This window comes from Paroedura picta, chromosome 2 (assembly GCF_049243985.1).
Source record: "Paroedura picta isolate Pp20150507F chromosome 2, Ppicta_v3.0, whole genome shotgun sequence".
NCBI lineage: Eukaryota > Metazoa > Chordata > Lepidosauria > Squamata > Gekkonidae > Paroedura > Paroedura picta.
In genome coordinates, this window is record NC_135370.1 from 75,928,806 (window position 1) to 75,941,725 (window position 12,920).

General features: G+C 43.5%; 1 protein-coding gene across 1 annotated transcript in view; it reads right to left on the reverse strand.

The window, feature by feature from the left end:
* TBC1D10C (TBC1 domain family member 10C) overlaps positions 1-9,278 on the reverse strand; it is a 29,959-nt gene extending 20,681 nt beyond the window's left edge. Inside the window, exons 1-2 of the mRNA XM_077320903.1 lie at positions 8,964-9,278; positions 1,355-1,454 (exon numbers count right to left, since the gene is read on the reverse strand). Coding sequence (XP_077177018.1) covers positions 1,355-1,454; positions 8,964-9,160 — 297 coding nt within the window. The 5' untranslated portion in view covers positions 9,161-9,278. The remainder of the gene's footprint in view (positions 1-1,354; positions 1,455-8,963) is intronic.
* Positions 9,279-12,920: the final 3,642 nt, after the last annotated feature.

The window sequence follows — 12,920 nt, forward strand, 5'->3', positions numbered from 1 at the left end:
GGTAGAAGGCAGGAGAGTTCATAGTACCAGTGGATTCTCTCTTAAGAAATGTGAAGTCTCTCAGTAGAACCTGTCAAGGCACTAGATGGTATTCACAGATGTTTGAGAAGTTTACTGAGCTAAACTACAATGCCACCAAAATATCTAATTCACTGTCTTCAGAATGCTCCTGGCATTTAGGGAAATAGTATGGAGTGTAGATTAGGAATTTTAGAAGTGGCTGAGTACTGAACTCTTGCTATGGATGAGGCAGATCTCTGGTCCAGGCAGCGGTCTAAAAAACCATGTGGACCAAGCCTAATTAATATTCTGTGACCACTTGGGCCCAGTGGTATCATAGAATCATAGAATCATAGAATCATAGAGTTGGAAGGGGCCATACAGGCCATCTAGTCCAACCCCCTGCTCAACGCAGGATTAGCCCTAAGCATCCTAAAGCATCCAAGAAAAGTGTGTATCCAACCTTTGCTTGAAGACTTCCAGTGAGGGGGCACTCACCACCTCCTTAGGCAGCCTATTCCACTGCTGAACGACTCTGACTGAGAAAAACTTTTTCCTGATATCTAGCCTATATCGTTGTACTTGAAGTTTAAACCCATTACTGCGTGTCCTTTCCTCTGCAGCCAGCAGAAACAGCATCCTGCCCTCCTCCAAGTGACAACCTTTCAAATACTTAAAGAGGGCTATCATGTCCCCTCTCAACCTCCTTTTCTCCAGGCTGAACATTCCCAAGTCCCTCAACCTATCTTCATAGGGCTTGGTCCCTTGGCCCCAGATCATCTTCGTCGCTCTCCTCTGTACCCTTTCAATTTTATCGATGTCCTTCTTGAAGTGAGGCCTCCAGAACTGCACACAGTACTCCAGGTGTGGTCTGACCAGTGCCGTATACAATGGGACTATGACATCTTGTGATTTTGATGTGATGCCTCTGTTGATACAGCCCAAAATGGCATTTGCCTTTTTTACCGCTGCATCACACTGCCTGCTCATGTTTAGTTTACAATCCACAAGTACCCCAAGGTCTCGTTCACACACAGTGCTACCTAGAAGCGTATCCCCCATCCAGTAGGCATGCTTTTCATTTTTCTGACCCAGATGCAGAACTTTACACTTATCTTTATTAAATTGCATCTTGTTCTCATTTGCCCATTTTTCCATTGTGTTCAGATCTCGTTGAACTCTGTCTCTATCTTCCGGAGTATTTGCCAGTCCTCCCAATTTGGTGTCATCTGCAAACTTGATGAGTAGGTATGGGTATGTATGTGTGTGCCTGAGGTTCCTTGTGAAAGCAATTTGGGATGAGAAAGTACAGCATTATACCAAATTCAACCAATGATCTCCCATTCCCTCTAACCTTTCTGTAGCGTCGGGACATAGTTTTCTCCCAATGAGCCATCATCTCCAGCCACTTGGTCTCCCGGTGCCGGATGAGCTCAACTGAAAGTTGACCTAAACTGAATGAAGATAAGCAAAAGCAAGGTCATCTTCCTCAACTGCACTGGGGAACTATGAATCTTTACATCATCCCTTCCCATGCTTCTTGGATCATTAACCCTTTCTCTTGTGATAGCTCCAAGTTAATCCAACCCCATGTTTGTCTCATAATGCTATTGCAGGAGATAATCAGCTGTAGGAGGAAAGAAGAGTTTATTTTTACACCCTATTTTTCACTACTGAAAGGAGTCACAAAATCATTGTGTTGCACATACAAAATAAGTTAGACTTTGCAATAATATTGTGGGTTTTGTGAAGGGAGAAACACGCAACAGTCTTACTAGCATTGTCCCGCCCTCGTACTCGCCCTCTCCTCTCTATTTCCTGCTCACAAGAATTTGTCTTTTAAAAAATGGCATGGTCTGCATTGCTCTGAGATCACAAAGCTACATTCCCCAAGTTAAAATAAAATGTTCTGTTCATTGTCCTCCTCTGTTTTGGGACTGGGCAGCCAAGACACATGCCCATTTATGTTTTCTGGCGTTTGGGTTTTAACGGGGAAAAGGGTGGCATGTGATGAAGCAGCCCTCTCATGATCAGCTAGGCGTCCATGCTTCCTGTTTTTAAGCCTTACTGTTCACACAAAATCACTCAATGGGGTTCAGTTACCATGGCTAGCCTCTCACAAATTTACCCAAACGTAAATAAGAATAAAACACCAAGAATCCCCCCCAAAAGGGGGGGATGCTTTATTGTTGTAATGTTTCTCCCTAGCAATGCTGAAATGTTATTTTTTTAATGCTCTTGTGTTGCAGCATTACAACATTGCAGAAGTGCCATTTTAAAAATAATAATTTGGGGGCTGGGGGGGGGAGTTTGAGTCCCCAAAACAACCACTGTGCTGGGATTGGTGGCTTGCATTGAGAAGTTTGTTTTGTCTTCCCTTGCCGCCTCGTAAGGAGGGAAAAAGCCACAATGAAGTGGCGGGAAAACACAGGAGGGGTCTCCTGTCAGGAAGTTTGCAAACGCGCTGCTTCCAAATGTGTGTTTGCAAGCAGGAAACAGCATGAGGCAGCGTGAGTTTTAATGCCTCTGTGCAAAAATGGTCTGGGTTGGACTGAGCTGAAAAATCCTGGATGTGTGAGGGGGGCTAATTTTCCCTTGCACAGTAGCCAAGCCCTCCCCCCTCTCCTTTATGGCACTTATAGAAATCACCCATCCCCAAGAAGTTTTTCAGGAGGCAATACAGCCAGCCCCCAGGAGGCAGAACTGGGATACTCATGCTTCTGTACAAGCACCTTTTTGACAGGATTCAACCCACTGTGATCTTAACTTGCAGAGCTGACTTCTTGCAGAGACATGACAGGCTCTTTTCTTGCGTCATTGCTTTATCAGCTAACTCATCTCCAGTGGCAGTCCTTTCCACAAGATGAGAGGCACTACAGAAAATGGCATGGAATAGCATTTGCTCCTTGCCCATATTTGCAGGGTGGCCAGATGAGAGAAGTGCTTGTGGTGAGGCATAGCAGGACAGGAGATTCGGTAGACATGTGGTCCCAAGATTGTTAAGGACTTTGTAGGTGATAACTAGAGCCTGAAGTAACCTGGGTAACTGGTCAGTAATCAATGGGGCGTATTTAGAATGGAGATGACAGGCATATTCCACTTTGCACATGATAGTAACTGTGCTGCAGTGTTTTGCACCAACTGGAATTTCCATGTTCTTTTAAGGGCAGGGTCATGTACAGTGCATTGTAGTTGTCCAGTCTTGAGGTAAACAGAGCATGAATCTATAAATAAATAATGCAAATTTGATTGCCTTTTTTTAAAAAAGGAAAGAAAGCTATACTTGTACCTCCATTTACAATAAAGTGCAGAGAAAAACTGAGGTGTTTTCCAGATTTTCCTAACATTCCATTTCATTCCCTTGTGGTCAGATTTTTTTTTCTTGCATCCAGACAATTTGATCAACATTCTTGTGCCATCTTGATTTTTCATCATTTCCCCCTCATTCTGTCCTAAATTGGTTTTTCCTGTTTTGTTTTGTTTTTTTTGGGGGGGGTTGCATTGCAAAAAGAATTCACAAAATAGTCTCTTGTTCGAAATGTGAACAGTTTTTTCCTTCTGATGGATTGCTGCCCAAACCTGCCCAGAAAGGGTGGGTTTAAACAGCAATTAAAAGAAATCCATTCCAATGTTTTGACATTTCAGCACTGAAACAAAAGTTCAGTCCGGTTAGGAGGCCTGACACCAGCAGCCAGTCACTGCCTTCCTTCCACTCAACAACAGATTCTAGCATTTCCATTTTCAAATATATTTTGCTGTGCATGCAGGTACCCTGACAAACACGAAATTGAAGGAAAGAAACTGTTGAGAATTGTGTATGGTGCAAGTCAGGGAAAGAAATTGAAGGGTTTTTTTTTGGGGGGGGAGCCAATAAAAGAGAATGCTCAAATGTGGGAGAAGAGGCAACCAACAAGGGGTGAGATACATACACCAGGTACGGCTCTCGGGTTTGGTATTGTGGGTGAGGAATGTAGTAGTAAGAAGAAGAAGAGCAGATTCTTATATGCCACTTTTATCTACCCAAAGAAGTCTCAAAGTGGCTTACAGTCGCCTTCCCTTTTCTCTCCCCACAACAGACACCCTGTGAGGTAGGTGAGGCTGAGAGAGCCCAGATATTACAGCCCGATCAGGACAGCTTTATCAGTACTGTGATGAGCCCAAGGTCACCCAGCTGGCTGCATATGGTGGAGAGGGGAATCAAACCCGGCTTGCCAAATTAGAAGTCTGGACTCCTAAGCTGGATTCCTAGCTGGATGCCTATTTCCCTTGAGGGTGTTGAATGTTAGTGCATGCACGTATAAAAAGAACACGTTTAGAGTCTAGTGGCCAGTTAAGTTTTATTCAAGGTACTAGCTTCAAAGCCCGTTCCTAAGAACAGGCCCAGAAAGGGTCCCCTCCCCATGGCCCTGGCCAGGCAGCTTAAGGTGGCCTTGGGCCGCAGCTCACAGCTGGATCAAGTGGGGCGGGCGGGGACTGGACAGCTCGTTAGCAGGCCCCGGACAGAGCTCCTTAGCAGGCAGTCAGCAGGCCAGGAGACCCTCATTAGCAGGCCCAGCATAGCAGGCCAAGAGGCCCTTGTTAGCAGGCCCCTCCACCACAACCCTTTCCCCAGGGCCCTCTCCCCTTACCTGCTGCTGGCTACAGGCACTGAGGTACATCTGAGAGCAAAGAGGCTAGATTCCAGGAACAGAGGGTGGGAGCTGCAGGGGCAGGGCCAATCAGGGTGGCCTGATTGGCCCTATTCCAACCTGGACAGCCAGACACGTTTCAGCCCCCTCCCCAGGCCATTTCACAAATATATAGAGGAACCATGGATAAAGATGAGATATCATGTGCACCTCCATTCCATGACATTGTATTTGAGGAAATATGTGTGCACACAAAAGCTCATATACCTTGAATAAAACTTTGTTGGTCTTAAAGATGCCGCTGAATTTGTCCTGCTGCTTCAGAACAACATGGCTACCTACAAAAAGAGGAACATTGGGTTGCCAGGTCTGTCGGACCAGTGGACAGGGGATGGGACGGAACTTACCAGGAGACAAGAGAGAAGAAGCAATTTCTACATTGCATCCGGGGCAATGCTGTGGTTTTGGGGCAAAATTCTATGAAAGAATTAGCTTCACACCATAGAGTTTTGCCCGAAAGCCAAAGCACTGACCCGCTCCCGCCAACATCACCAACATCCCTATGCCACTTCTGGGTGACATAAAAACATAGGGGTTTTTTCAGGTTTCTTGCTTGTTTTTTTTTGGGGGGGGGGTTTCCTCCACTTTCTTAATCCCCTAAATTGGGGGTGGGGGAGCGCCACCAAACTGAGGAAACCCCAGGCTCCAATTGTGGACTGGCAACCCTGAGGAAAACACATCCTCAATGTGAATGTGAATAGATGGAACATTGATGTGGAAAAGAATAAAGAAAACGTGTGTATTGATTGCATCTATTGCACAATCACTGGAACCACCGCAAAACTAACAAAAACCCAGATGGTGGCTGCAGTCTGGAAACTGCCTGAATCAGCAAAACTCAGCCATTCCGTAACTAACTGTTTCTTACAGCGAATGAAGGGCAGCAGTTTGGCTGCAGGTGAGTAAAAAGTAAACAATAAGGGACCAAGTTATAAGGATGAAAAACACTTGAGTAAAGGTAAGTAAACATTACATGGGTGAGTAAAAAGGGGTCAATATTTACCTTTAAATCACTGAGGTAATAACGTTTAGTGCAAAACAAATATAGAACACCTCCTAAACACTTGGTGTAATGAGTAAGTCAACGATGGTGCATTTTCAGCCTCTAATGAAAATTAGTGGAAACTGAGAGGTTATGGTTACCAGCCTCCAGGTGCTGGCTGGAGATCTCCCACTATTAAAATTGATCTACATTAAATAGAGATCAGTTCACCTGGAGAAAATGGCTGCTTTAGAAGGTGGTCCCTCTGGCATTGAAGTCCCTCCCCTCTCCACCCACCCCCTCCTCAGGCTCCACCTCTAAAACTTCCAGGTATTTCCCAACTTGACCTGCTGCTGTCCTAGGGCCACATCTGTTTGGCACAGCTGCTTCTAGGGGTTCTTAGAGTGCTTCCCTTGGGTGCCATACTGCTTATAATATGGTGCACAGATACTTTATACCAGTGAGTCAGAGAATAGCAAAAAACAGCACAGGAGTAGCTATAACAGGGAGAGAAAGTGGCAGGGTCTGGCACACGACATATAATGTGATCCATCACAAAGAGTTTATAGAAAGCCAGTATAGGATAGTGGTTGGGGTGTTGACAAAGACTTCGGAGACCCTCAAAGCCCCACAGAGCCATTTTCATTTAATGTGAAGCAAGTGTGTAAACACAGAGAAGTAAATGCAAACCAGGCAACAGAAAGGATGTGTGGTAATTCTGGGAGGATGGGTTCCCGCTCGAGGTCTCGCTCTAACAAAGAATTTCCAGTCTCCCACCAGGCCATAATTCCCAGAATGTTCTGGGGGGAGCATGACAATGAAAATGGTGTAGAGTTTATGTAGGTCTGCAGTATAGATTGGACTGTGTATGATGCCTTGTAGGCAGAAAAGTCAGAAACCGAAGTTGTCACTAACCACTGTAACCACCCTTGTTGCTATGGTGCCCAAGTTGCTATGGAGATGGGGAGAGGATGTGGTGAGTGGGATTACTAAAACAGGAAATGCAAGTTAATAGGTACCGAAAGGCACTTCATCTCTTCTTCTTCTGCCTTGCAGGAAATCTTAGATCAATGCTCACTACAGGCCAGATCTGAACTTTTGTGGCTCTGTTCAGAATTGGATGACAAGCCACATAGTACAAAGCAACACAGTACAGAGAATGTTAGCAATATTAGAGCTCTTGGAGTTCATTACATAAAATATACAAAGCCAAGAACTGTGCAGAAGTCATGAAGCTGTGCAGTCTTTTCACTGAGACTCAGTTTCTTTCTAAAAGCTACATACAGTCTAGCTTGCATGAAACAACGATGGGGTGAAATGTTTTGCATTCTATTATGCAAGCAGTCAGCCTGGACTATTTCAATATGCCTTTCTTTCTTCTGATCCTGTACCCATATTGCTGAGCTGTTTTAGTGTTGCACTGAAAAGAAACACTTTCTTTAAACTATGTCTGAAACACCTAAGCTTGACAAATTAATCATTCTCCTTAATGATTCCTTTCTCAAATGTTGCAATTTCACCGAAAGGCATTTCTAATCCAGTCCGACAATGTCAGACATTTTCTCATTGTGGAAGAACTGTGGTCGAGAAAGGTGGGACTTTACTTCATGAAGACGGTTCTTGAGGCCTATCAAGGATTACGACTGTAGGATTAGCAATTCAAGAAAGCCACATTATTATGAAGACAAGAAGTAAATTCCTGACTGCAATGGAAGTACATCTGAAGTTGATAAATCTCTAGCCTGTAACAGTTTCTTAGTTTCACTAAGAAATAAATAAACTACATGTCCAGCTATCTGAAAACAAATGGTTTGGAATGATTCAGAGTGGGGTGTTTTAATAGTAGTAGTAGTAGTAGTAGTAGTAGTTTATTATTACGGTCATAGACCATCAAATATCAATTACAGATTCAAGGTTATGTCATAAATAAATAAGGCTATTTCCAGCATCTGAATCAGATATAGTTATTAATGGGCACTGGATTATAGCATAAGGTGACCAGATTGTCCTACTTTTTGAGGGACATCGGGGGGCACCTGGCAAATTGTACTTATGTTGCAAGTAAAAATATATATATTACAATACTATTTTTGCGTTCTATGCGTTCTATGAAAAATTTTGTTGCTCCATATAGATCAAATTTTTAATCAAGAACCCCCCAGTCAATGGTGTCCCACTTTACCAATGTTAAAATCTGGTCACCTTATTATAGCAAGATAAATTATCAGTTAAATGATGCATAATAAGATAAACAAGAATGACTGTACAATGGCTGATCTATCCTGAACTTTAGAAGGACGTATGAAGGGCAACAGACGTTGCATCTGAGGTCACCTGTTCAGTAACCACAAGGAACCCAAGTTAGCCACCATCATTGCAAGCCATGCAGAAACAGGCTTTCATGTACACAGATAATGTGGATGAGCATCAGATAATGCCTGTCCACAAAACAATGCTCCTCTGGATACCACTGGATGCACTGAACACATCTTTTGCTCACCTCCACCCACAGCTGCTACTTTTTGTGGGCCTAAAGGTCTGAACTAGGCCTTTGTCTTCCTAAATGATACAACCAGTACCAAGGTGCATCTGCCATTGTATGTTCTAAAACAGGTAGAAAAGGGAGGGCAACACTCATAGGGGGAAATGTTGGGAAGTCTTGGAACTGAACACAGAGACCTTTCCCTCCTGATCCCTCTGTCCAAGGATGTTTCCACATTCTGGCCAAGGGAGGAAATGTTGGCTGAGGGCTGAGACAAGAAAAGTTTGGGATGAATGGCTGTAGGAATGCTCTATTGCCACTCTTTTTCTTCACAGCAGCAAGAAGAGCTGAACAAAATCACCATGTGGAAGCCGCCCAGCATGATCTAAGTGAGATAATGCTTGTCCAGGCTTCCAGTCATAACAGCCACAGACTGTCGAAATCACTGTCCCTCAGTCCCACATCTACACCTGTAAAGTGTCCTACATCTGTTGCAGAGTTAAATCACATTAAAGATACCGTTGCAGGGAATCTATGAATGTAATGAGCCAGGTAATAACAAAGACGTCATTCAAAGAATGACACTAATCACATTCCAGAAGCTCATGCAATTGCCTCCTTCTGAAAACAGGACTAGCAAGAAATAGCTATAAGGATACCTGGGCAAGAATATCTCAGAAAGGAATGTTCTCTAGCATTAAGAAGACAAACACAGCACGGAGACTAACCAAGGTTGTTTGCTTCCTCAGTGATATTCCTATGCACAAAAGCCTCTTCACCTTCCAGTGGTTCTTGAGTACAGCCCTCTTACCTGTTGTTAAGGTCACTGCCTCCAATAAAACCATAGCGATCAATCTGGCGATATGGAGCCATTCCATTCACCTCAGAGTCAGAGCCCAAGGAGCTGGCATCATCATCTCGACTCAGTGAGAAATCGGACGCACCTGGTAGCTCTGCCAGGTCATGGCTTACTCTGGGCAGCTCAGCTGAAAGGGAAAGGCCTGACATTTCACCCTGCGAGGCACTTGGGGTCAGCCCCACGTTTAGCCGAGGGCCAGCACCCTTATTTATCTCAGGCTGGCTTCTGGACTTCACGAGCAAGGCAACATGCTTCTATGAATGTGGCCCTTGGTGATATTGCTCTGACTCAAGTTCCCTACACACTCTGCAAACTGTTTCCTGCCACAATCATTTCCTGATACAACGGACAGTGCCAGCACCTTCAAAAGCGAAAAGAACTAAAGGTGTTGCAGGCGTATGTGTGTGTGTGGCCGGGGGGGGGGGGGAATCAACTGGAAGAGAACTCCCTGCAATGCTTCTCACAGAGGATTGCGGTCTAATTATGTTTGTACCTTGCTCTCTACAGCTCTCCCTTTAGATAGGAAGGCAGGAGCTGTTACCCTGCCTTCCTTGCATCCTGCAATGCCCCCTGCTGGAGGGCATGTATCACAACCTGATTCTACAAATGCTTGGTGGAAGGCCTTGAAGGAGTGCCCTGCATTATTTACAAATGACTCAGTTTGCCTTGCTCCTGGCTGAAGTGGAAACAACTCAGATCATCCAGTCTCTTCCCCGGAAGACTGTGCTTATGCTTAGTCTTCAGTAGTCTACATAGTTTAATGATTTGGAAAACCTAGGTCACTGCACACATAAGGAGTCTTAAAGCACTGTGGCTGGAAATGCTCAAAATAAAACAGCTGTGAGCTCCCTACCCAAGCCTGGTTCTCCATGCCACATTAATAAAAGTGGAACATTGTGGGCAGGTCTTCCACAGAGCCAATGCTACATAGTTCTCAGAAGTTTGAGCTCCCTAAGAAGATGCTGGCAACTGTTCAGGGAGCTATGATTTCTCTAAATGATGGAACTTTAAATACTTATTATTTCTGTTGTAGGCAAATTTAATATTGTTTTTATTGTGAGAAAAAAATTAAAACATTTTCTTTGATGCTAAATGTTCAGTTTTTTCTTCTGATTTTAAAAGAAATTAAAACATTTTTTCTGCAGGCCTCTAAAAGTATTGTGGGCCCTAGGCACTGTGCCTACTATGTCTAATGGATAAGTTGACCCTGGCATGCACATTTATAAAAAGAAGGCATTTCTATGCAGGAATGAGCATACACCCACATGCAGATGATCATGTGCAATGATCACAGTGGGGAGTGTTCATTCCATTTACCTCAAGGCATCTGAATTATGTGGCATTGTATATACAAAACATGAAAAAAATCTGCACAAAGGATTGCGATATGTGTTGATCTACACATAGGTTGCATATTCATTCTTCAACAAAAATCACTTCCATACAGAAATTTTAGTATATGCAAAGCAGCAACTCTGACTGCATTCAAGCCAATCTGGGAGCAGCTATAATTGACTCAGTTCTCACTCCTTCCCCCAGGCATGGTGCCATATGGTTTCGGTTACGTCCTGTTCCCTAGAACAGGAAAATGAACATGGAAGTGGAATGGAAATGTTAGCTGCAGTGATAACCAATATGACCCAGTGAACAGGCAGCAGGGAGAGGCCAAAAACAAAGCCAATTTGTATTTTGGTGGACTTATATCCTACCCCAGCAGTGGGTAGGTCGTGGAAAAGTCATTTTCTTTCAGGCTCACTCTTCTGCTCTATAAAATGGGGGGAAATATGGACTGATTCACATAGATTTTAGAAACTTGTGCAAGTCCAAAGTAAAATCCAAAACAAGAACATAATCCATGTAATAACTTTTAATTTATTTATTTTGAAATTTATATTCTGCCCTATCTTTGGAAACTCAGGGCAAAATACAATAAGCTAAAAATACATATAAAATTCCAGAAATACAAAGAAAGCTTACATTAATTAATATTAGATTAAAAACATAAAAAACAGTAAAACACAAAATTAAATAATAAATCGACCATGATGCTTTGTCTCACATGGGAAATAGGAGGCGGAGGGTCATACAAAATAGACCTCACAGGAGTTTTAGCTTGTATGCAAATATTTGGGTCAGGGATTTCCAGAGACCCCTGGGGGTCCGCAGGAGCTCTGGAGGAGGTCTGTGGCCTTTCCCCTCTTGCCTTAATGGACTCAGCCACAAGCTAAGAAACTGGCTAGGTCACTTCTGGGTTCTCCAGAACTCTTCATCAGGCGGGCTGTTACAAAAATAACCTTCAGCCTGAAGAGTTCTAGGGAACTGTTTTGTGTCCCTTAGGTTGGTTGGAATACATGGCATTATATGAACCCTGTCCTTATGGATTATAGAGCTGAACAAATGTTACCATTATATATGTTTACTATTTTACTAATAAGCATCCTGGAATGGAATACAGGAAAGATAGAGATGATGCTGGGGGAGAATGCTGATGTTCTGGAAGGGATTGATTGCTGTTACTTGGTTGCACCAAATGAAGAGTTTAGGAATGCTCTCAGATTCAGGTCTCCTTTTTGACAAGCAGTTTCCTAGTGTCTTGTTCCATCTAGTACAAAAGTCCTTTCCATGCTCTTGGCCCTTGCTATGCTGATCCATGATCCTGTAACTTCTAGGTAACTACTGCATGTGGGTCTACCCTTGAAAACCATTCAGGAATGTAAATTGGTACAGAATACAGCTGCCTATCAGGTTTGTGTGCTTCTATACAGCCTGTTTTGCACATTCACATGTCAATTAAAAAGAACTGTTTTTTTGTACTCCACATTTTACTGCCCAACAGCTTACAATCGCCTACCCTTCCCCTCCCCATGACAGATACCCTGTATGGTAGGTGGAGCTGAGAGAGCTCTAAGAGAACTGTGACTGACCCAGGGTCACCCAGCTGGCTCCATGTGGAGCAGTGATGACTCAAACCTGGTTCTCCTTAGAGGCCACCCGTTACCCACTACACCACACAGACTCTCAATTAAGATCAGGCCAGCAGTCTTTGGTACTGATGTCATCGTTTGATATGTGAGAACAGTGGTAGAGTTTAGACCCATGTTTTCCTAGCAGCAGCTCCTCCCCTTTCCCCAGCTGGTATCACTTATTATTATGGGCATCTATATCATTCTAGAAGTTTTGCATGGAAAATAAAACATTTATTTTAGTTGGGATTCCACTGATAAGATTTGATAGCCTTGTATTTTGAAAATTATTGTTATTGCCAATTGTTTTGTTTTGAAACCCATATTTGCTCAAAAGAAAGATGACCCTAATTGGGATTGGTTTTATGTGACCCGAACCTCTGGGGGGAGGTGGGATATAAATTAAAGGATGATGATGATAATAATAACAACAACAACAATGTAAGATGATTACCTTAAGGCCAGCTTGGTTTAGTGTTTATGATTGGTGGCTTCTGTGACCTTGGGCTCCTCACAACCCTGATCGTGCTGCTCTAAGCCTCACCTATCACACAGAGTGTCTGCTGGTGGGGAAAGGAAGGGATGGTGATTGTAAGCTACTTTGAAACCCCTTTGGGCAGTGAAAAGTAGGGTATAAAACTCTTCTTCTATCTCATATCCTGAAGTTTTAATGATTTTAATGATTTAACTGTAACGTGTGAATTTTAAGGCAACCCCCCCCCTCTTTCTGGCATACCTGAAATAAAAAAACTAGTCTTGCATTTGAATAAATACAGTCTTGTACGGAGTTTTCATTAACAGCTCCGAGTCGGGGTGCTGTTGTTCTTTAGTAGCAACATGCGTATATTTACATAAATAACTTTTAGAAATTTCCGGTTTGTTTGTTTGACATATGACCAGACTAGCACGGGGCCACACCCCTCCGAGCACCTGCCCGCGGAGCGCC